The 25,722-nt window shown below is 31.1% G+C and overlaps 3 protein-coding genes across 3 annotated transcripts; 1 reads left to right on the forward strand and 2 right to left on the reverse strand.

Annotated features, from left to right (window-relative positions):
* Positions 1-1,477: 1,477 nt before the first annotated feature.
* On the reverse strand, positions 1,478-2,888 carry LOC133676519 (protein SLOW GREEN 1, chloroplastic-like). The gene has a single exon (XM_062098199.1). It carries the CDS (start codon positions 2,731-2,733, stop codon positions 1,711-1,713), a length of 1,023 nt encoding a protein of 340 aa, XP_061954183.1. The 5' UTR covers positions 2,734-2,888; the 3' UTR covers positions 1,478-1,710.
* A 12,542-nt stretch (positions 2,889-15,430) lies between these two features.
* Positions 15,431-19,726, reverse strand: LOC133677472 (serine/threonine-protein kinase AFC1-like). Its single transcript, XM_062099552.1, has 12 exons — positions 19,404-19,726; positions 19,160-19,319; positions 18,831-18,857; positions 18,459-18,612; positions 18,325-18,373; positions 18,093-18,207; positions 17,781-17,872; positions 17,119-17,275; positions 16,975-17,039; positions 16,510-16,607; positions 16,315-16,420; positions 15,431-15,848 (listed from the first exon to the last, which is right to left on the reverse strand). Exons 1-12 carry the CDS (start codon positions 19,521-19,523, stop codon positions 15,690-15,692), a joined length of 1,302 nt encoding a protein of 433 aa, XP_061955536.1. The 5' UTR covers positions 19,524-19,726; the 3' UTR covers positions 15,431-15,689.
* A 173-nt stretch (positions 19,727-19,899) lies between these two features.
* On the forward strand, positions 19,900-21,771 carry LOC133676549 (large ribosomal subunit protein uL23-like). Its single transcript, XM_062098231.1, has 3 exons — positions 19,900-20,056; positions 20,513-20,870; positions 21,455-21,771. Exons 1-3 carry the CDS (start codon positions 20,044-20,046, stop codon positions 21,537-21,539), a joined length of 456 nt encoding a protein of 151 aa, XP_061954215.1. The 5' UTR covers positions 19,900-20,043; the 3' UTR covers positions 21,540-21,771.
* Positions 21,772-25,722: the final 3,951 nt, after the last annotated feature.

Here is a 25,722-nt window from a genome sequence, read left to right on the forward strand (position 1 = left end):
ATTTTAGCTTGACTTTAACCAAATAAAAGATTCTTTCACTAAATGATACCTGTACAATCTGAAATTTCAGTGAGAAAATATATGTAGTTCCTAACAGATACGCTAAGTGGAAAGCACAGGTACAAACCGCCTTGGCAAAGCCTGATCACCCCAAGTTTGCCAAGAATAGAAAAGACACCATAATGCAAACTCCAGCATTTGCCTACCCTATATGTTACAGAGTTCAAATTCACTCAGCCTCGTTATTTTTCTTTACAGGGCATTTACAGAGACGGTAGATCCCTTCAACACCTTAGTACAAGCCTGACATGTATGTTCAGCAATCAAAGAAGAAGCTCATGGCACAAAGCCATTTAAAAGTTCCTCCTCCTGCCAACTTTGTACTTAAGAAATGGCTTTTTCAGTCCTATTAACAAGCTGATAATACACAGTGCACATAAAGCACCACGGAGTAAAACTAAAACACCACATATCTGAGTGAACAATAATTTGAAGACAATAAATAGCCTGCAAGCAAAATATAGCCTCTAATCCAGGATATTCACCACATCTTCAAAAAGGCACTTTTGATGCCCATTTCCAAGTACCACAAATGCTAATAGTTTTTGAATTAGCGCATAAGAATTGTTAGGTGGATCTAACAACCACTAAGAGGTTTTGGAATTCACTCTGTGTTCTCACCTATGAGGAATTTATTCTTCGCTGACAATAGCATGACCTAGAATTTACTGCAGGGGAGAAAAAGAGAAGCAACAAGGAGAGTGTGGTTTTATCTTGGAACATTTATTATGAAGAACTGCACTTGCTTCTACTTGGCAAGTTGAGAAGAGAATGTCATGTCATGATAATGAAGGTTTTATTTATTTATTTATTTATTTATCTATTTTTTGTTGAATTTGGCTGAGGAATAATTAGGAATTAACAGGTCACATGGAGTAATTTAGCACTTCACGAGCATACAGAAAAGCAAGCAAAGGGAAATGAGAAGCTGGTTTCTGATGATTAACATGGCCATTGTTCTGAATGTTGGCAACACTCAGGTTCAGATAAAATAAGAACTAGCATAAAAAAAGCCTAATTGGCTCAACCAATACAAGGGAAAATGGGTACCTTTTTCTTGCTAATGCAGCTAATGAAGTTCAAAATACACGCAACATGAAAGTATTTCATCCTCCTCAACCAAGTAGCAAAGAACTAAATGATTTTGCAATGGTATAATCTTGGCAGAACATACATCAGCAATCAATACCTTGATGCTCGTACAAAATAGTAAAGACTCAACAAGTTAGAAGATAAATTTTCAACTGCACAATGTTCATTTCTACAAAGCCACAAATTCACTATCATGCATTCCCTAAAAAATTTGCATATTAGCTAAAGACTTTCATGTCCCCGTCATAAACATTTGAGCTCTAAGTTGATGCTACTTTACCAAAGACATAAATATATGCAATACCATAACAAATAAATAAAAAGCTTCTTCCCCAAATAACTAGCATATGCATTATCATCTTCATTTTTAAATTAGAAACATTTTGAGACTGATAGTCATTCATGGACACTTCCTCCTATCAGCATGGCAATTAAAATCTTAACTAACCACTATCCAATTCATTTAACAAAATCCAAACCAAAATCAAACTAAAAGCAATAAGAAATAAGTTGCAACCTTGTCATTATCCTCATCCTCATCGCATAAAGCCACACCCCTCAACTCCTCTCTCTCTCTACCTTGTCCGAAAAGAACTTAGTGGCAAACATATTATCAACCAAGTACTCCCTATAAGGATGATTCTTCGGAACAAGCTTTTTAAACTGCTCAAACTTTTTCTCTGCTTCATCTTTCTTCCTCAACAAAGTATAAATGATCCCTTGACACAAATACGGCCTAAAATCCCTCGGTTCCTCTTTCACCAACTCCTCATAAACCTTCAATGCATCAAGATACTTCTCCTCCATTACTCTAACTTGCGCAACCAACAACTTAAAATCCCGCAAATCCGAAGTCTTCTTTTCTTTTTTACATTTATCCATTGCACTCTCTATTCTTTTCAACACAACTTCCAAGGAACCACCGGATTCCGAATTCGCCATTACAAGGCCATGATAAGCCTCCACGCGAAGTGGATCTTTTTGTAAAATCGCTTCAAACCCATCTTTAGCAGACTCAAAATCTCCACTGTAAGTGTAAATTTGTGATTTCAACAATGGCCATTCATCTTCATTTGGCTCCAGCTCGATTAATCGATCAACAACTTCAATTGCTTCAAGAAGTTTCTTTGATTTGATCCTCACCTCCATGAGAGACCGTAGAGCTTCAATATCATTGGGGTTTTGAGACAGATAATCTTGAAGAACTCTCTCTTGTTCTTCGTACGAAACATTTTCTTTCGAAGATTCCTGTGTGGGGTCTACTGTGGATGACGCGGTAAGAGGGGAGGCGATTGCTGGTTTGATATTGAGGCGAGTGAAGAATAAAGCGGCTGCCGCGGTGAGAGTGATTGAAGTGGTTTTGATGATGGTGCCAAGGTTTTTATTGAGTGGGGTGATGCGGGAGGAGGAGGAGGAGGAGGCTCTGATGGAGGTAGAGGAGAGTTTGAAGGGTGACGAGGATGAGGGAGGTGGGGTTTTGAAGGAGAGGGAAATGATGGGTTTTGGAAATGATGGGCGGTGGGGATTGAGTGAGAGATTAAAGGGTTGGTGACGGCAGTGCAGTTTAGCAACTGACTCCATTTTTTCCGAACGAGAAGGCTAAAACCTAAAACCCTGGTGATAAAAGGAGGGGGAAACAGTGCAAAACCCTGGGCTTCGAGCGGAGAAAAAGGAGATGTATGTGCCAGTTTTTGTCCAGGAAGAACGAACGGTCATTAACGCTGCCGTTTTTAGAATTTTGATGAGTTATGGGCCAATTTGATTATAGGGGTCACGTTGAGGACCGATTCGCTCCAAGGACTCATCATTATATTATTATTATATTGAATTATAATATTATTTTTAACTGTTCTAAATTCAACGTGCACACACTTCTAATTTATTATTCATTCATTCACTATGCACCTTGTCTTTATTTATATTTTGGTTTCCATAGTTTGCAAAGTTTACAATCCAATCATAAAAGTTTATTTTCTTCACATTTAGTCCTTGAAAGTTTAAGAGGGGAGAGAGTAATAAGGAAAAAAAGGAGAATAAAAGATTTTGAACGACCACATTTTATCAATAAAAATAACAATTTTGATATATACGGGTTTGTTTTTATAAAAATGGTTCCATGAAGGTGATTTTGTGTATTTAATTATGTTGAAAAGGTAAATCTAGGCTAAAAAAGAATTTAGAGATTATTTGAGGTTTTAAGCATATTGGAGGATATTTTGAAGTTGTTAATGAAATTATTTAGCTTTTTAGATTTTCTTATATTTTTTAGATAAAAATATATTGAAAATTGAATTTTTACTTATTTCTACCAAAAAAATACCTTGATCCATAATAAGTTCTTCAAAGACAAAATTAAGATACTTTTCATTCACTCATAGGTTGCAAAGGTTATTTATGTCTTCGAAAACATTCGAGTACATGACATGACATCATTCTCATGATACGGAGGATGAAGTAATGGTGTATCATTCTGATGGTGAATCTCTCAAGCAGTTTAATAGAGTGTATCCTCAGTTTTCAATGAAATTATAGAATTTATGTCTTGATTTATGTACAAATAGATTTAATCCATTTAGACCTTTGCTGCATCTTATTCTTGTTGGCTTGTCATACTAAAAGTTTAATAATTTCTTTTAGAGATGTGTATGAGGCTAGAGTTTATATTTTATCAACAATAATACTAAATTCTTATAGTCCAGGTAGGAATATAAATGTTTGTCTTCAACTATTGATTGATAAGTTGAAACTGTTATAGTTATTTAGAGCTTTAACGTATAATGTATCATGAAAACAAAATTTTCAAATAAAGATAGTTTTGATGTGAACTATAAATGATTTTTCTATATATGAGATGGTTTCAAGATGGAGTACACATAGAAAATTAACTTATCCATATTGTATGGAAAACAATAAGGCCATCACCTTAATGAATGATGGTAAAGCTTCTTTTTTTTTTATTGTCACCGAAAGTTCTTGCCAAGTTGTCATTGATAAAGAAAAAATAAAAAGGAATTTTTAAAAGGTAAAGTTCAAAGGGATGTTGCATCACCGATACTTTCGAGTGAAGAATTATATGATGTAGTGTCATAGTATAAGGATATTGTATTTGGTTTTCAATTCGGTAAGTAGAAGTTTTCTAGTTTTAGTGTGACCTATAATTGGGTTAATCAAAGTGTTTTTTGAGAGGTTCCTTATTGAAAGATTAATGTTCTTCGCTATAATTTGGATGTCATATATATTGAGAAGACTATGTTTGAAAATATTTTAAACACGATCATGGATGTCAAAGGAAAAATAAAATATAACATAAGAACTAAATATATATATATATATATAGCTTTATTTTATGATCATCAGGATATATAGTTGTTTAATGATGGGGCATGTATCCTAAAGCCTGAAGCAACATATGCCTTAGATAAAAAAACCACAATTTCTTATTTACGAATGACTTAAGAGTCTGTAATTTCCTAATGGATGTGCTTCGAACATAGCTAGATAGATGAATTTAAAGTAATGAAGATTGTATGGAATAAAGAATCATGATTTTCATGTATTTATGCAAACACCAAGAGATAAGGGATACACCCACTAAGATTAATTATTTTTTTAGAGATGTTTGCTCAAACAAGTTGCATTCACAACACATGGAACAACTTGAAAGGAGCATCGTTGAGACCATATAAACTTGAGATAATCTTTTCTCCATCTTTCTTCGATCCAATGGAGCATTTGCCTATACACTTATCGTATGAAGCAAAAGTTAAAGAGCTTATGCAATACAAATGGATGTATCTTTTTGAGAGGCTAGGAATAACATTCATCATAAATGTGTAATGTGGTTTCTTAAACTTTTTGTTTCAATGCATATGTGTTTATGTTTACCTTCAGGTACTTGTTTAATCTCAGGAAAAAAATTAAAAACAAGAAACATGTTGATTCATCTATATGTCCGGCTTATATTATTGAAGAGATTTTAATATTTATTTCATATTATTTTGAGCCTCATATGCGAACAAGAATCAACTGTGTTTTAAGACATGATGATGGTGGTCAAATATCTTCTGGTGGAAATGTTTCAATATTTTCTAATCCTAGATGATCATTGTCGAAGAATACATCTTCAAGAAGATATTTGACAAACATCAAATTTAGAAAAAACACATAATGATGTATTATTTAACTACAGTGAATTAATGCCTTTTGTTTAGTAAATTAAATTTACAGTCTTGAGTTATTTTCTTTTGCATTCTCATTTAGGCTAAATTCACAGTAACTTTCGTTTAGACAACATCGTCAATTATTATTATTTCAAAATCCAAATCTTGTTGAAGCTTAAATTTTCCAAATATAAGATGAACAATTCACAATGTGGTTTTAAAAAAGTATGTTTTTAATTATTTGTAATTGTAATAAGAATACATTTATTTATTTATTTTACTATTAATGGTTGTTATCTTTAACTACATGTATAATAAGAGAGGCAATAATGAAATTTTAAAATTACTTTCTTTGGGTTTAAAATGAAAGATCCAGTGTTATAACATGTATTTTGTTAGTGGCTATGTCTTATATATTGAAGATTATGGTGAGGGTTGAAATTCCTATAATAGTAGGGTTTGTGTTTAAAGATCAACTTTCTTTGAAGTTGATTATTTTGACAAGTTAGAAGATGTGATTAAATTGTAATATCATAGGGTGTAAAATATAGTTTATTTTATTCAAATGATATTAGTATGATACTGATAGAGAAATTTGAGTACATTATCACCATGGTTTAATTGAAATTAATAAAAAAAGGTAGACTTAACAGCATTAATAATATTTTTGTATTTACCAAACAATGTCAAAAAATGTATTACACATATACTCTTTCATTTAAATGATCGTACAATAGTTGATTAGTTATCCACTATAAAAACCAAACCTAGGAGTCATGTCCAAATTGTAAACTAGAGTAAAGATGAAGAAAGTAGGGTAAAAGATGTATTTCAAATAGATGAGTTAGTTGATCCATATTGAGTTTCTCCATCTACTGAGTTAGAAGAGAATTCTCATTTTCATGTCACTGGAAATACTTATATTCATGTTGATATTGAAAAGTTAAATAATATATATTGAGTACCAATGGACATACTGATATTGATAAAGATGAAAAGATTAAACAATTTCAGTTCAACGATGAAGATGATGGGGATTCAAATTAAACATGGGATTTGAACTCATTTTAGATATAAAATATTATTGTACAATTAAAATATTTATTGTCATTCAATAATGCATTGTGTTTTGTACATTTATCAAGTGTTTATTATTGAAGAATATGGTTTTAAATGAGTTGTTGTTGATTTTAAGTTATGAATATATTATTGTACATTTAAAATATTATTGAACATTTATTGTTGAAGAATGACACAAGGTCTATGAATTCTCGCAGGTGTTGCTGTTAAATTAGGTTAGATTATGAACATATCAAAATGCATTAAAAGAGGTGGTTAGATAAGGAACATATCAAAATGCATTTATTGTCGTTCTATGAATTCTCGCAGGTGAATGTAGCAGAGGTGGTGTTTATGTTTTGCTAAGAGTTTTTTAGCTAATATGAAGAGAAATCATGTAAATTAATGTTTAGACTTTAGTATCTGTTTAGATTGAAAAACACTATGTTATTTTCTAAGTTATTCACCATGAGCATTTGTGTTTTATTTGAGTTTTTTAGGATAATTTTTTATCTGCTTCTCTTATCTGCATATAAGTATTTTAACGTGTTGAGAAAATATATGATCAACTACTTTCTCATCACTATAATTTATGTATTATCTCAATATAAGCATGTGTTATTTGAGAATCTTGTTTTACGATAGTATTAATTCTGCGATGTATGTATTGCTTATATGTGGTAATCTTTTTTTCATAATGTGAATATGTGAAAAATATTTGGCAAAATATCTCTGTTATGCTTTAATTTCTTTGATCTTTTCATTCAATGGTTGAGTTAGAACTACTTTCCTGCTATTCGAGCCTTAAATCTTCCCCTCTAGTTGGGATAGAAGTTCTAATTGTACTGAAAGTCTAGTGGTTTCCTATGCAAGTAGTTCATTACTAAGCTTGAAGTTAAGAGCTTCAAAAATACTAGTTTAGCCATATTTTGCTGATGCAAATGAAAAGACAAAGCTACTAAGAATCACTACATTTTGTTATCATTAGTATATCTCTATTTAGAATGGAGATATTATGGTTCATTTGGTGTGTATACATGTGTTGGGTTAGGTCTCGTATAAAGAAGGTGCTGCTGGAATTTTGTTATAAATGGATAGATGCATTAAAAAAACATAAACCATTTATTGAGTTTTTAATTAAATATTCTAAGTTATTTAATTATATTATTTAGATGCCGATAAAAAGTATAAGATCAAAACAGAGTAGTACTGCATCATCAAACAATAGTGTTCTTGACCTTTCGTTTTATTTAAGTGTCGATAATGAAAAGGCACATGATGTACTTTTTAACGATGTTGGCTTATTGACTGCTGATAGCAGATCTGGGGTCTCATCTACCAGGGATCCATATTCTTGCAAGTTAATTGCAGAATGGATGCTAGATTTAAGCATGTAAGAAAATCTAATTTTGTTCAAATATAATATTAAATTAATATTTACATGTTTATATAGCTTTGAGTTAATTATTTCATTTTCAAGTTTACAAATGTGGAAGCTGTGAAAACAATAACATCGACGATGAAAGCGATGAAAATGCCTTTTTTTCAATGGAGTTAGTTTCAAGATCATCTAGAATGGAGGCCTATAGTTGAGGCTTGGCAGGGGAAGTTCAAGGTTAGTATGTAATCAATACTTTTAGAGGATAAAAGATATTTTTAAAATTTAAAAACTAAGTATTTTATGAAAATGATTTCAAGGAAAGGAAAAAATTGATGGGATGAATATGTTTTTTATATGATAGTAATCGTTTTTCATAAAAAAACAATTTTGTTCAATGAGTTTTTTAACCAAGTTGTGAGAGTTTTGGCATAACGTCCACACATATGTTATAAGATATGCTGAGTCAGGTGATGTTTGGAAGAATTGTAAACCTCCCCACATCATAAAGAGTAAATGAGAGAGATATCTAAAGTTATTTACATTGGAAACTTTTAAAAGATTGTCACAGAAAGGGTCCTTGAACAGAAACAAGAAGGCCTACAGTTCCATTATCAAGCATACTAAAGGATCATTTTTTTTCATTAACCATGCAAAACGCCTGGTAAGAACCTATTTATTTTTAAGTTTTTTTCTTCAAATGGTAGTTATAATCTGTGATAAGGTTTAAGTACTAATTTATTTTGCAATCTACACAGCTTGTACACGAGCTTTCTTCAATGGAGTTGTATATGGAAACACATATACAAAAACACATATACAAAGGGAGGATAGATGGAAAGGGGTACAACAATTTGTTGATAGTTGGGCCGAGGTGCTTATTGTATGTAGACTTTGAAACCTTTTGTACATTGTTTGGACTAATGTTTTTCCATCCATATCTCTAACTTGTTTTTCTTTGGTGTAGAAAAAATATAATGTCGTCATGCATGCCAAATATGGAGAGGACCCTTCAATTTACTAGGAATATGATATGAATTTATGGTTAGAGGTTGGAGCAACCGATGGACCTTATAGAAATTGGGTTTACGATATATCTATCACTACAACTCGAGATATGAAATCAAGTTATAGTGTCTTGATTGTAGGCAACCCATAATCCAGCTTGAGTAAACCATCACTAGTCGTTGAAAGGTTAGTTGAACAACGAGCTAATGCTTTTGAGGGCTAAAATGGAGGCAAAGTATGAAGAACAAAAAAAACCAGTTATAGAAGATAAAGGCATACTTTTCCAATCATTATCCTCCCCTTACAGACCTCCACGAGATTCTCCTCCCCCTTTACCTTCACCTATAACTTGTAATTGATTTATATAGACAATTGTAATTGACTTTTACATTATATTAAATTTGTTCTTCAATTTAAATTGGTTGTTTGATATTGTTTAATGCTATTATGAAATTGTTTGATAGCATTTTTTAAAAATGAACAATTTATTTAAAGACCAATCGAGTTTCTATTGGTAAATGATCAACCTTTTAACTAGATAGAGTTATTAATTGTTTTGGTGCACACCAATGAAAATTTTGTTGGTAAAATGATCATTGTTTTTCTTGGAAAATTGTACAGAGTTGTTAATTGTTTCAATATACACCCCGACGGAATCACTAATAGAATATGTCATCGGTGATTCTGTAAATGAACCCATCGATATGTTGCCGATGGATGTATTCGTTGGAAATCCATCGGTAATATTCACCAATGAATTTAGTGATAAATATTGGTCAGCCTCTTTTTAAGGACCAACGATTATAAGTCATTGCTATATTTGTCGGTATAAAAATCATCAATAGATATGATATTAGAGACAAAATATTTTTTGACAACACATTTCCATCAATAAATCCATCGATGATTTTTATATTTATAGAATTAGTGTGTTTGCTCTAATAAAATATTTTGTCAATATTTTGCTATTTTCTAGTTGTGTTTGTGAAATATTTATTACCATTTGGCGTTAAGAGGTGTTGTTCCTCAAATTTTTTAATTTTTAAGATTTTGGTTAGTTGGAGTTCACACTTCACAGGTAGAAAAATACGTTTTTTTTTTATATAGATTGGATGGAAGCTTAGTTTTATTTTTTCTTAACGCAAGGACTTGATTCAATTTTCAATTTCGTTTAGGAACTACTGCCATTAAATAATTTATTTAAGAACTATTTATGTGTTAACCGATAGTACAGGATGGTTTAGTATATTTTACCCAATTTATAATAACTAATTTTCCTAGCAAGTGTTTTGCATATATTTTATTGACAAAATTTATAGATTTTTTTTCTTCTGATTTCCAATATATGGTTTTTAATCATAAACAAATAAACATGTATGAATAGTACTATATTTAATTGTCGAATTTCTAAGTTCTTGATAATTTTATATAAATTTTGATAAGTTATAATTAAATTAGTTTGTTTTATTTTTAAAACATAAAATTGAATTATCTTTTAATATTTAATTGTTAATAGACAGGTAAAGAAATCATAGAAACAAATCATGGTTACAAATTGAAATCATACTTTTTGAATCAAGTTTTAAGAAAGTTTTATGTTTTAAATTTTAAGGACAAAATTTGAGGATCAAATTTGATATAATTAGTAAATAATATAACATTTCTAAATTTTTCACAACTTTCAGAAAGTGTTTTCCACCCAAAATAAAAGGAAAACACTTTTCTGGAAACCAAACCAAATTTTTCTTTGACTGAAAAATATTTTTTGTTGACCGGAAAGTATTTTCTGTTGACTAACTTTTCTAATGACAAACACTCGAAGGCCAAGAATATGTGGGGGATTTTGTGGGGGCGTTTGTTTGCCTAAAAAGTTGTTTTTTAGAAATTATTTTCTAAATTTTTCTGTGTTTGTTTGCCATTAAAAAAGTTGGTCAGTGGAAAATACTTTTCAGTCAAAGAAAAATTTGGTTTGATTTCTAGAAAAGTGTTTTCCTTTTATTTTGGACGGAAAACACTTTCCAGAAGTTGTGAAAAATTTAGAAATATCATATTATTAGCTGATAATATCAAATTTAGTTCTCAAACTTTTGATTGATACATATTTTGTTTGAATTTTTTTTTTAATTTCATCCCTTAAAATTTAATTTAATTTGATTTTTATATTAACTTTGGTCCTCATTTTTATGATTGTTATTTGCTTTTCTCTTATTATTTTTTTTATTGAATTTTTTTATCTATCAAATTCAGTCCTAATTCTTTTGATTGTTACTTATTTTATTTGAAATAATTTATGAAATTATTATTATTATTATTTTAATTTCATCATCTTTTAATTTTTTTATTCTTTAGATTTGATCTCCATTATTTTAATTATTATTTATTTTATTTGAGATAATTTATGAAATTAGATTATTTTTTTCAATTTCATTACATTTAATTTTTGAATTTGTAAGTTTTGTTCCTTATTATTTTAATAAACTTGAAAAAAAAAACATTAATAAGCTATTTTCTAACTCATTTTACATAACATAACCAAACACTGAAAAATATTTTTCAATTTATTTTTATAATATTATCAAATATTAGAAAATAATTTACTTTTTATGAATTTATTTTTCAAGGAAACCACTTTTAAAAAAAATACTTTTCAACAAACAAATAGACCTAAATCTTAATTATTATTTTTTGTACATGTATGTGTGATGAGTTTTGTTATTATGTTTTTGAAAATAAGAGGGGGGAGAGAGATTACTCTCAATCTCACGTAGCATTTCAATTTCCAGGTATATTTCCATTTTTTTAGAACATAACATATACTATTATATTTAACAGTTTTATTGATAAAAAATTCTATCTATAATTATTTTATAGATAAAAACTATTTATTAAAAAAACACTAGTCAATAATTTCTACCTATTAATAAATTTATCATTAATAAATTTACTGATAATTTTATAAACATACCATGCTGCCAAAAAAAAAATTCCTTGAGTATACACTAAATTTATTTATTCTCTCCTTTTGAGCTGTCTTTCTAACCTCAATGATGAAGAGGCTGTGCCCATCTATTTTATTTTTATGTACTTTAGTTTGGAATCGGGGGTGCCACTTATTCATTTGCCTGAAATCCCGTGAGAGGCCGTCGGTTTTGTATTATAATAGTAGTTATTTTTTAAAATATTTTTTATTTTAAAATAATATTTTTTAAATTAATAATAAAAAACTGAAGCCGCAGAAACAAAAAGCCCTCAATTCAGGTCTCGTTTTTAAGATTCAAATAGAAGCCATGAATGCACATCATAGCTGAAAAGAGGGCGGAACGTTCTGTGCCCACATTTTCTCCTGCAGAGATTGTGGGTCCCTTTTCCTCGTCTCTGACTTTTACCTTCCAGACGCCACCGTTTCAACAACCAAACTGGAGAGGTTGGAGGTCACTTCACGGAGTCTCTGATTTTCACCATTGGAGTAAAATTCTCGTCAAAGCATTAGAACAAGTAGAGCACTACAACTTACAGTATTATCATTTCCTCTAAACGCAGCACAGATAATATTAAGTATTTATCTGAAATGCGTGGTTTTTCACTATGCAAGGCTTCATATTTTTTCAATTTGATTTTTAATTTTTTTTATAATTTAATCTTAATTAAAGATTAATTAATTTTGATTTTTTATGAAAAGATAAGATCGAAAAAAAAACCGATATGAAAAAACAATGCCAAACATGGATGGTGTTTTGCAAAAGTTACTCTTTGGTCCTTGAGCTTTAAAATCACGCAAACTATACAATTTCAGTACCTCAATATTTTTCTAATTCAATTTTGGTATAAAAATTCATTTTTGTTATTTTTTAGTCCCTAATTTAGAGAGGAGAGAAAGGTCGTTGGATTCCGATGGTACAAAGAGCAAAGTGTCATTGATATTGATCTAGGCCACCAAAACGGACAATATTTGTATCAAATGGTTTCATTTAATGAGAGGAGTTCATATTAGATGTTTTTTTTTACCTTTAAAATTTATGAAAAAATAGATTTGAGTTCGGGTTGATTTTTGGATTCTGGTTAATTTCGGTTTTTAGGCGGTTTCTTGAGGCTATAAATATGTTTATCATGGTTTCTACGGTGTTTTATAGGTTTTTGGGTCAAAATAGGTTGAAAAAATAGATTTTGGGTAAAAAGAACTTAAGCCCTGATTTTTTGACCACCACAGTGGTTGGAATCTGGATAAATCATACGACGTGTTGTTCGATTTTTTTTTTTATGGACGACATGTCGTCTATCCCAGTTACAAACAATAAAAAATCAAAGGTCCAATTGCGCAGGCTTGCTAGAGCAGGCCACTAACAAAATGGATTAGGTGGACTGGCTTGGACTTTGCTTTTTTTTTTTTCTTCTAAATTTTAGCTCTAATCCTTTTTGAAATTAATGATTCTTTTTTATGGGTTTTCCCTAATTTTTTTAATTTATATTTAAATTAATACCCCTTCTCTCTTTCATTTTGTTTGGAAAGTTTCTTTTAAATAACAATTATTTTTTTAGTTATAAATTAAAATTTAAAGAGTTTTTCTGATTCATCTATAATATTTTTTTTGTATGGATAAACTTTATTTTCAGATAATATTTCTAATATGTGCAACCTTGCATGATTTTTTTCTCTTTTTATTTTATTCGATCAATTTAATTTCTATCTCTATTTCTATTAGTTTTTCCTTAAATAAAAAATTATTTTAATAAATAAATTTAGCAAACACAACCGGGTAAATATCTTGTTTCTTGAGATTAAATATTTTAATATACACCTACTTCTTGATTTTTCAAGTTTTATTTTTATGTATCTTTAATGACTTTTTATTTATTTATTTATACACATAGTTCTTGATTTATTTAATTACATGTATGTATAAAAAAATTTATTTGAACTTAGATTTTTTAAACTACAAAAATGCATTGAAAAAACCTACATATACAATTTTTTTATATGAAATAAAAATATCTAACTCGTAGCGGAGCGCAAGTCATATAACTAGTTACAAATCTAAAAGGAGCGGGGAAAACACTGTTTCCACCACACCCATTAGCACCATGGATTACAATCATAATCCATAGCAGTGGGTTTTTTTTTTCCTTTTCATTTTGACCCCTTTTTCTTTCCTTTGGTTATTAATTTTTTTTTTTAAATTTAGTCTTTATATGATGTGTTTATGGGGATTTAGAGTTGATAATTAATTTTAATTTACCTTTTATATGGTTATCCCGATATCAAAAAAATATTCTTAGTATCGGGTTGGTATTAGAAAAATACTCCAGTATCGCGATATGGTCTATTTTTTTAAAAGTTTAGTTAAATAAAATATTATTTTGAAAAAAACTAGGTTATTAAACTTTTTGGAGCAATGACTTGGTTTGCGAGTTTAGCGAGGTAACTCTGGTTGTCCTGGTTTTCAAGTTTAGTGGGGTAACTTTTTTTCTAATTCAACTTGATTATGTGATTGTCTATTTTTCTTTCTTTCATATAGTTAAAAAAAATAGTTTTGGAGAAAAACATGTTATTAAATTTTATAAAGTTCATGGGCATGTTGACCCGAGTTATCCAATTCATAGGTTTAACGGATTTACCCATCAAATTTGATATATATTTTTTAGATCCTTTAATTTTTCTAATTATTTTTTTTATTTCACTCTTTTTCGATATTGGATTGTTCGGGGAAATGAAATTTATGATTTTTTTTCTATAAGATCATCATAATTTTAAATAAATATTTTTTTAAGGTTAATGCTCGATTTTGCAAACATCTAATTTTATCATAAAATTAAATGAAAATAATTTACAAAAACAATAAAGTTATTAAACCCATTAAAATTCTTGATTCAGGTTGTAGGGTGATCAAGATTAATCTAATCTCACATATAATTGTTGTCTTAGAGATTCTTTAAAAGTTATGTTTTATTTTTACTGGTCATCCAAATCATCTTTAAATTTATTAAATTAAATAATTTATTTTGATTCAACTTAAATCCCTTAATTAAATTTAATGATATTATAAAAAAAAGTTCTACACTCTTAACATATTTTTTTAAAGTGTATAAAAAAAATAATCTAACCTACAGGTCACATGGCACGTACAAATGTCCTAGTATATAGGATGCTCTGCTAACTCTTGTGCAATTACATTACAGGTCATAAGACCTTTTGTTTTTTCCTGAGCTCACAGCTACATCACGACTACGTAGGAGTGTTATTAAGCTCAAGGTGACAACTAATTAATTGTGCTTATACATAATTCATTGGGTCAGATTGCGTGGTGCAGTGGATCATAACAACGAAAATGAATTCTTGTATTAAAATCACAGAAACCAAATTTCACATTAGATTTCTGTGTCAAGTTCATAACCCAGTTGCCCGAGCCATGTATGACACCCACGATCATGTGACCGATAATGGTTCAGCCGTTTGGGTGCTGGTGCAAAGCCTACTCGCATTGCTTTCACAGTAATCTCCTATGCTCTGTATTTCTATAAAGGATATGTAGAGATTCAGAATCAGACAAACAAAAATGAAAACGGAGTGAGTGAAAAGGAATTCCTGCACATGCTAGTGGCAGAAAATCAAGATGATAAACAAAATTAAAATTTAAAGGAAAATTCAGTCGGCGGAGGGGGGAAATAATCGGAGACATGCAACAACAAATATTGATTTTTTCCTTCATCTTCACAAAACATAATCTATACCGAACAATTTGGATCAGGAACCCAAAAAATAAAAGGCAAATGGGCACTGGAGGGAAGGAAATACACTTATACTATACCGAACAATGGTACAATCAACCTGACATCAAATAACAGTGATGAATCAACCTGACATCAGCCAACACCAACCGTGCATGTTCTCTCTGTTTATACTGTTGTTCAAAGCTCATCACAGTGATCAATCCAGACTACAAGGGATAGCCATATCTTCTAAGATCTCTTGAGAAGAATGGGTGCCTTAAAGCTTCCCTGGCTTTGAGCCGCTCTGCTGGATCATGTCTTAGGAGACCTTGCAAGAGATCAATTAATTCGCCAGCAGAATGATCCACGTGCTGCATTATTAGGTTCTGCCAAAGAAATTTTAAACAGTACATAAATTTGCAATTGCATGAAGTGAGGAATCAAAAGGCAGCATATTATCTAAGGGCATTTTATAAAAGGGTTAGAAAACAAAACCATAACCAATATAGAATTTCTACACAAGAAAAACAGAAAAATTGATCAAGAGGTTACTCTTTTTAAAATGAATGAATGTAATTGATTTGTTTCTTTCAAGAGAGAATGAAGCAAGGTAAGAAAAGCTATTTGAAAGATCCTTTTGTTAGCCATTCTGGAATTGAGAGACAAATATAGAAGATACTCTCAAGAATTTAAGAAAGGCAACCAGTTCTTATTCAATTATGCCTTTAACAAGACTTCTCTTCACGGATTCCATTCGCCTCAGTTAATTCTGGTACTTTTGCAGTGCAAGTATAGGCTGTCTGCAGGTTATTTCTACAAGTGAACTAATAGAGTTGGATTCTGAAAAATTACAGGCAAACGAGGCAACTTCATTACTGCTTTCATGCTTTCTCTCGAGGTTGCACCCTCAGGCCAATCCAATCGCATGCCTCTCCTGAAATATTTCTCAGCACGTCGACTGCAACAAGTTCAGGCACAAAGTAAGTGATTCATCCACATGGAGAGATGGAAACAATCAAATAGAGCAATAACTGTGAATTCTCTTACTCAGCCCTGACCACCATATGCTGTGGCAACGGCCCTAAAACCCTCTCCATCATGGCAAGATGCTCCAAGTTCTCATGAGTTTGAAAAAGGGCCTCACCCTATTCATAGAGAAACCAAACAACAAACATAAATTAGCATCCTTCAAGTATGCAATATGGAATTTAGTTTACACTTTTTATGGAAACCCATCAGATCTAACAACACAAATCACCCTAGACCATTATTAATGAACTTGGCAGATAATAATGGCTACTAGAACTTCATCAAACAAAGAATACTAACAATACATATAAGAAAAATTCTATTTTCTAAGGCAGTTTCCAACCCAAAGCAGCATGTCTTGCTTAACCTTTCACTTGAAATCCTTTCTGGCCAATAACATTATTCAGCGGTATCAATGACTAGTGATCTCATATGCAAGAAAATGTAGTCAAGGAAAGAAAATAAAAATCTGAAGTTACTTACAGAACATAATTCAACAAGTATGCAACCCACACTCCATATATCACAGGGATAGTTCCATCCAAGACCTGCAGAAGATATGCCATGGAATGCCATTAGGCGACAAGCATCAAAACATCAGAGCAACAATAGTTTCACAGCAATTACCTAAAATAACCTCCGGTGCACGATAATGCCGTGTTGACACCACATAGCTGTGATCCTGATGTTCAAATGCGGTACTTCCAAAATCAATGAGCTTAATAGCACTTGACTTGGGAAGATTCTTGAAGTAGGAACCATCTTTCGTGGACCGCGAAAGAAACTAAATCACATGAAGTGGGAAAAACATAAGGCTATCAACTTTGAGGGGAAAAGAGTAAAACACAAAATTCAACCATGGCTTAGCAGGGATTTGGAAACAAGAGAAAGCCCCATTACCATGCATCTCCTGGTGATTATCACAAATCTAAACAAAAACTCAAACAGTGAATATGCTATATTATTAGCATATAATGTTATGTAAGAGTAAACCTATGTCAACAATGCATGACATGAAACCAAATATTCTAACAACAATGTTGCTGTAGATTAAGAGTCAAATCAAAATTTTTGTGTATCTTAAGAACTTCAAAAGGTGTAAAAACAAACATCCAAGAAAGAAAGGAAGAAGGCAAGTTTTTTTTTTTTTTTTGGATAAGAGAAGCTCTGGTTGCATTCCAAATTTCATGTCATTTCTACTCTTAAACTTGCAGATACATATTTAAAGTCCTGAGGAGAATGCAAAATAAAAAAGAAAAAAGCATACAACCAAACCTTTGAAGCATTACCTTATAATCTGGCACTTTGATGTACTCAGAGGAAACCAGTAGAATATTTTCAGGCTTCAAGTCGGTATGAATCAGATGTAAATCATGCATAACTGCAAAGGTAACAAACTAATGAACAAACTGAAAAACAATCATCCCTACTATCAACCAACTCCATACTAACAAACAATATTTACTTAGGGGCTCAAGAAAAATATGAAAATTGCAAAAAGAAGTAAAAACATATGCCTATATTTTGCTTCCAATTAAGAGCATATGAGCATCAAGTTTATATAAAATATAAATAAAAATGGTAAAGAATTGTCCACACACATGCAACAGACTCCAAAAGTTGTCTGCCAAGCTCCCGGACAAGATCAATGGGAAATGAACGATAGCTGTTTTTGCGGAGAAAATCGTATAAGCTTGGTCCAAGCTTCTCAAATACCTGTTGAAACCATTTAAATTCATCCGCAAGTCCTTTAACTCACAGAATATTTAGGTACGCAAGAGCATTTATTGCTCCCGGAAATTAATCAAATCAGAAATACTGATAAATACTTACAATACAAATATGATTACGATAGTCAAACCAATTCCGTATTTGTACACAACTGCAAAGAATAAAACCACTTATACCAAAATCACTTCAAACTTCTAGAATGAACAAGGGTAGGAAAAGAAAATGCAAAGCCTTACCGTGTGCTACCAATATCATGCCTGGCCAGCCTCTGCAATACATCAATTTCAGTCATGGCAGCTTCGCGATACTTGCGTATGGAGCGGACAATTTTGATTGCCACTAATTCTTTCTTTTCATTATCAAAACATTCCAAGACTTGCCCAAAAGTCCCTACATGAAAGAAATCACAAGATTACCGTTAAAATGATAGAAAAAACTACTCAATTATAGGACACGATCAGATGCAAAAGCCTCCAACAAACATGCTTTCGATGAGCAGGCAATAAAACTAAATATCTTGAAACTGAAAAGCAAATTCCACTGAATAAAGTACCCAAAAATTAAAGGAGGATGTAATATAACAAAATCAAAACCCAAAAAGTACTCACCTTCGCCCATCTTGCTAAGAATCCTGTCTGCAAAATGGAAGGAAAAAAAGATTATCAGAAATGAAAATATATGATCAGAATCAACGGATCTTGAAGCCAGAAAAGAGAGTCCGCATGCTTAATTCTCCAATTCATGGAATCAAGTTAAGCCAAACTTCACATTATAGAAGCGGCCTTTTCAGAACCCTCTTAACTGCAAATATAAAATCTCCATTTTGCATGTAAAAATCACCATCAGGCAGATAGTAAGAAAAACATTAAGCAATTTGATTCAAAATAACATTACAGACGCCTCGAATTTTAATGCGAGGGGCACGGAAAGTACTAACAGCGCGGAGTCAAATTGTCTCCAATAGCAAAAACATAATGTCCATCTTTATCATCAGGTCTCCAAGGAGGTGAACCATTCCGATTGTAAAACAACCCGTAATTTGGAATCACTCCATTCCCATTCCCAAATTCCTGACCACAGAACATCCCTGGAACCACCTGCAATAAAAAAAAATATTAATTTCTAGCTAAAAGAAAAAAAAAAGAAATTCTGATTTCTTAGAAAGAAAATCTGAGACTTACCTTCGCAGGAGCTAAGAAAGGAGGAGGAGGAGGAGGTATGTCCCATGTTAAACGCTGTCGTTTCCTAGGACGCTTATCCATGTTTTTATGTGGAAACTCTGTTATTCTTTGCGTCTCCATTTCTCTCTCAGTTCTCTGGACTTAAAGGGGCAATCGAAGAATCCATCACTCAATTTGAATCTGAATTCTGAAAAACTGACACAAAACTTGTAAATTTGAAAGAGCAAATTTGGGGTTTTTTTTTTTTTTTTTGAAACCCTAAAAAGTACAATCTTGAATAGAGGAGAGAGAAAGAGAGAGATCTGGGAAGCTAAACCTGAGATGGCTTGAGTCTAACCAGGGTTACATTCACACAAGTATTGTTAACCCAACGGATCGTTTAAGTTTCTAACTATGGTTAATAGGTGGGTCCCAGTCCCAGAGCGTTTCATCTCCTTTAATTCTTTCACGGGACCACCCAGTGATGATTAGGGGACGCGTGTGTCGTTTAGATGTTGGGCCGGAAGGTTAATTGGGCCTGTTTCACATGCTCTCACGTGCCAAGGCACTAGCCACTGCTTTCGTCGTATAATTGTGTCCATCGCTTGGAACTAAAAAACCCTAACAGCAGTTTTGTGAGTGGCCATTCCCCAGCTCCGCAATGGCTCCTAAAGGTATGTCAATGGCTATCTTCATTTTCTTGATTATTATTATTATTATTATTATTATTTACCTGGATAGTCTATCTTTTAGCTGTTTTCAGTTTTGATTTCTTTACAGTTTCTTGTATTGGTTATGGACCTGGTTTTGTTATTGTTCGGACTAAAGGGGTGGTTCTTCTAGGCTTGGCTTCTAATAACAATTTAGTGAAGTAAAAGGTCATGGTAGTGTGAATAACTGGGCTGCTTATTTGCTAGTGACTTCGATATTTATACTTTAGAGAAGATATTTTTGGGTTGTTTAGTGTATTTTTGTAGCTTAACATTGTTTGTCAGTGTCATTTAAGTGTGGAGCTTTAAGAGTAATATAAATGAGATTTGTGGTAATGGAAAAAATGAAATGATTGATTTAAGAGCATGTGGAACTTTAATTTTATACTTGCTTTCTTGTTTGTGTTTTTTGTTACTTAGATGTAAAGAAGGCTGATGCAAAGACACAGGCTCAGAAAGCTGCCAAGGCCTTGAAATCGGGTGCACCGGCTTTCAAGAAGTCCAAGAAGATACGAACTAAGGTAACATTTCATCGTCCCAGGACATTGAAGAAGGAAAGGAACCCCAAGTACCCTCGCATTAGTGCAACTCCAAGGAACAAGCTTGATCATTATCAGATCCTAAAGTATCCTCTCACAACTGAGTCAGCGATGAAGAAGATTGAGGACAACAACACTTTAGTTTTCATTGTTGACATTCGAGCTGATAAGAAGAAGATTAAGGATGCTGTGAAGAAGATGTATGACATTCAAACCAAGAAAGTGAATACCTTAATCAGGTGACAATGACCTTAATCTCTTTATTCCCTTTTGTTTGTGAGCTATTTATTTGAAGCAATGTTATTATAGAACAAGTTAACCTGTTTACAATGTCACTGATTACCTTCACAACCTGGTACTGTTGGGCTTGCCTGATAAGAGGCTATATGCTCTTAATTTTTTCTTCCTTAGTCTAATTTACGGGATCGTATTATGTGTTTTCTTTTTTACAGATGTGTAGATAACATAGACCAAATCTAGCAATGCTAATTTGGTAAAAGATGAAATGAACAAATTAGGACATCTTGTTTGGTCTATTCTAGCATCTTCACTGATGTATATTCAATTATCTATATGAAAACGGTTATCTTGTTTAGTTTGTTATCATTAGTTCATTTTCTAGCAATGGCTATTTATCTGATGCCTTGAAGCTTTGTGCATCAAACTGCAACAGCCTTGAAACCAAAAGCATGTTTTGAGTGTCGTCAAGTATCAGTGCAGATGTTAACTTTTTTATGGCAATCTACCTTGCATAGGTTTCTTGTTCTTATTTGACATGCTGCTTTCATCTCTGAGCTATAATTGCTCTGTTGTTTTGTTTCAGGCCGGATGGGACAAAGAAGGCGTATGTTAGATTGACACCAGATTACGATGCTTTGGATGTGGCAAACAAGATCGGAATAATCTAAACTAGTTGCCATTTCCATTTGTATGCCTTTTTTTTTGAAGCATTTTGATTTTCAAGTTCGAACTGAGAAGTTATTTAAGAACCTCGAGCAGAGTTGGGTCAGCAATTTCAGTTTGATACATTGCATTTGATTAGCTTTGGTTGATGTTTTGATGTCGTCGTGCTATGTCTTGTTTGACTGTCAAAGATTGCGATCAATGTTAACAGATGGTAGAAATCTATGCCATTTTTTCTCTCATTTCTTCAACATAAAAAATGTGGCATTTATCTTTGTTCCATTAAAGCATGGTTGGTTGCTAATTTTGTGTCTCAAGTAGTGCACTTGTCAGGTGGAAAAGAAAATAACCATCTTTGCAAGAAATTTTTTACTATATTTACTGAATGATCCCACGCCATCTAACAGCAGCCAATTCAACATGATATGTGATGATACATTTTCAGGATCTAAATCTAGGATATTTCGCGCTGCTAATTCCCCCAGTTCCATATTTAAATGGTTCCGGCAGCCTCCTAGCAATGCCTCCCAAAACCCAATTCCTGGATCGAAAGGCAAAGTCATGAATATACTACCCGAGCTTCTTTGAAACATCCACATTTGAATATAAAAGTATAATATTTAGGTTTGAACAAACTGAGGTACTCGAGCCTTGCATACTTGAAATATGAATACCCCTTGTTGACAAGACCGGCATGATTGCAAACCCATAACGAGCCAAGTAACGTAACACTATTAGGTCTCAGACCGGTGTTCCTCATTCTTTCATGGAAGTTCACAGCATCCTCTCCTCTCCCATTCTATGCAAAGCCACAAATCACAGCATTCCAAGAGACGATACCCTTTCCAGGAAGTTCACAAAAAAGACAGACTATCTTCCATGCTTCCACATTTTGCGTAGAAGGTAACTAGAGAATTGACTACAAACACACTAAACTCACCCAATGTCTTAACAGCACAAGCATGAAAGCTTTTGCCCATTTCAAGTGCTACTATATGATTGGTGGAATGTTTTTGGAGGTTTGAGGAGGCTCTCAAGCTTCTTAAACAGATGCCGGAGAGAAATGTTGTGTCGTGGAATGCGATGATTGGTGGGTTTAGCCAGATGGGTGAGAGACAACATTGGGATTTTGTCTGTCCTCGAAAGCTCTTTGCGCTTCTTCAGTGGAACCCAACTTGGCATACAAATCTAAGATTGCACTGCCCGCAAAGACTATAGAACTAAGGCCTATCTTCATTGCACATGCATGAAATTGCCTTCCTAATTTAAGGTCTCCAGTGAAGTTGAGGAGTGAATTAAAGCGGCATATGTGAACTCATTGGTCGTAAAGTATTCTGGAGAAGAGTTGCGTTGCTTCTTTGTAATTCTGCTGCCTAGCAAACTGATCAGTTATGGTAGTTGCTGACACAACATCCAAGTAAGGAAGCGTGGGTTTTTCTAGGTACTAGCATCTGCAAGGGAGATGCTAGTAAAATTAGTAATATATATATAGGTTCTATTTGTTTGTTTATATGCACTTTAATAGTAAAAAGTGATTTAGAAGACTCACTTATATTTTATTATATTTATACATTATTATTTTAATAATTTTATATGATCTGTTTGACTTGATGGGTCTAAAAATTACTTAATGATTCTTAATCAAACTAATATTAAAAAATTAAATTGAAAAAAATTTAATTAAAAAAAGGATAAAAAAATAATTCTAGTCAACTCGGGTGAACTTTTCAAATTCATGACATTGATGAGATTAGAATAATTTCATAAGAAAACAAATAAAAAAAACATAGATTTAAAAAAAATCAAAAGAAAAAAAACTAGTGAAAAAAATAAGATTTTAATATTGAGATTTTTTTAATTTCATTCTTCAGATTTAGATTGAGTATAAATTAAGTTTCATGATTTATTTTAGTTTGCTTTCAATGAGATTATATTAGTCTTATAACTCGAGTATTTGTTTTGCAAGTTAACATGAATAGACTTAGGTAGTTTTATTGTGTCCTATTTTTAGATTATTTTTTTCAACTCTATCCTTCAACAATGGTTTATTGAAAATTAAGTTTTATAATTTTTTTTGATTTGTTTTTTTATGAGGTTATCACAGTCTCATAACCTCATGATCTTGGTCATGTGTTTGATAAATTAACCCAAGTTGTCTCAGGTTATTTTTTCTATTTACTTTCTATGAAGTTATAGTGGTATTATGACTTGGGTCACGAGTTTAGTAGTTTAACTCAGTTGATTTTTTTTTTACCTTTTTAATTTCATTCTTCAACGCTTGGTTGATTGAGAATTAAGTTTTATAATTTCTTTTATTTGCTTTTAAATAGGGTTATCATGGTCTCATGATCTAGATCGTAAATTTATCAGGTTAACTAAGATTGACCAATATTGATCCAGTATGTTGTTAATTCGATTTTTTTAAAAAGATATTGTATTGAATTTTTATGTGTCAAATTATATTTATACAAGTTGTCTAAATTGTGTTTGGATTCATCAAACTAATTAAGTCTAATTGAGTCAACTTATGCATAATATTAATTTTTTAAAAAAAAACAAACTAGCAACACCCTATATTTCTTTTACATATTCAAAAAAGCATTAGCATAGCCCAGAGACAAGATGCAGTAAATCCTGAATTAGCTTAGCTCTCCATATTGAAAATTTCCAAAAAACAAAATCCAACTGCATTGCTATCCATGTCTTTTTAATTTTGGCATATAGTTTTTTTAAAATAAATAATAAATTTATTGATTATAAATAAAGTCCTTTCAATGCATGATGATTAGTTAAACTTTTAATATTATAAAATTAAAATATCTGCTTCCACTACAATGCTATTATATTATAATATTTGTGAATCACTTTTGTCTGAATGATATATATATATATATATATATATATATATATATATATATATATATATATATATATATATAACACAAGTAAATAAAATAAAATGATATAAATTTTAACATGATTATATTTGCATTATAGTTTTTACCAATCTTTTTATTTTAAAAAGTTGTTTCTTTAATGTATACAAGGTAGATACTAAATGTGTAGACTGAAAAAAAAAACTTTTATGTTATCTTTTGTTTTTTTTTTAAATGTAGAGTTTTTTAAATGATTTAAATATTTCTATCTAAAAGAGTCAAATATAATATAAAACAATAACCAAAAATCTTCTATATATATAAAAGAAACCAAGGTCCAATCTAATAATTTGTTAAATCTTGATGTAATATCAATATTTCGTATTTTAATTATATGTGAGATCAATGTAAACTAAAAATATAGTAATGAATATAAATGTTTTTGAATTGTTTTGTTTAAATGAGTCTTTTTTAATATTCATAAATAATTGTAAAAAAATAGAGTCAAAGATAATATGAGACAAGTATCAAGGATCCAATTATTATAAAATATAATGTAACTTTAATATTTTTTAGCTTTTAATTATTGACTTTTTTTACCTATTAAATATTTTAAGAATTTTGATAAAAAAAAAATAAGTGCCAATGAGATACTATATAGGCTAGGGGTGTTTTAAGAAGTGATTTTTTTTTAATGTGAAATAGCCATATTAATCAATTTATTAGAAATTAGGTTACTGTTTCAGTCTCTTTTCTAGTTATCGATGGATTTGAATTTACATATTAATGTTGCCATACATGTTTTATTTTCATATACAAAAATAAAATATTTTCCTTTCACGAAATTTAATCTTTTTAATTTTGGAATGCAAATGTTTTTATGGTAAAACAATATGTATAGTAATTATCAATAAAGTTGTTTAAATACATTGTTGTGGGTTATTGAAAATTCTTATAATCAAGTAATTTAAATGCATAGAAAATTAGTTACAAAAAGTATTTATGTTTCTGAAATATTTTTGTATATATTAACAAATTAGAAATTAAAGTATTAAAAAACAAATTCAATCACTAATTAACTTCAAAAATAAAAGATGTATGGTGTTATTCTCACTTCATATTTTTTTAATCACGCTCTTTTATTTCTTAATAGACAAAACTAATCCTAATTATATTTTTATAAATGATGATATTGAATTAGTAAATCTATTAAAAGTAAAATATATTTCTTCAAGAGATTCAAAATCTTGAATAAATAATAGATAATATTTCAAAGTAATTTGATTATGTCAAAATTAAATACTTTGTAGCG

Source organism: Populus nigra, chromosome 17 (assembly GCF_951802175.1).
Source record: "Populus nigra chromosome 17, ddPopNigr1.1, whole genome shotgun sequence".
Lineage (NCBI taxonomy): Eukaryota > Viridiplantae > Streptophyta > Magnoliopsida > Malpighiales > Salicaceae > Populus > Populus nigra.

Coding starts and splice junctions, on each gene's coding strand:
- LOC133676549 (XM_062098231.1), top strand. Junction 20,871..21,454: donor AAAGTGAATACCTTAATCAG/GTGACAATGACC, acceptor GTTTTGTTTCAG/GCCGGATGGGACAAAGAAGG.
- LOC133676519 (XM_062098199.1), bottom strand. CDS start 2,733: ATGGAGTCAGTTGCTAAACTGCACTGCCGTCACCAACCCTTTAATCTC.
- LOC133677472 (XM_062099552.1), bottom strand. CDS start 19,523: ATGGAGACGCAAAGAATAACAGAGTTTCCACATAAAAACATGGATAAG. Junction 18,858..19,159: donor AGACAATTTGACTCCGCGCT/GTTAGTACTTTC, acceptor TCCATTTTGCAG/ACAGGATTCTTAGCAAGATG. Junction 16,421..16,509: donor CATATGGTGGTCAGGGCTGA/GTAAGAGAATTC, acceptor AACTTGTTGCAG/TCGACGTGCTGAGAAATATT.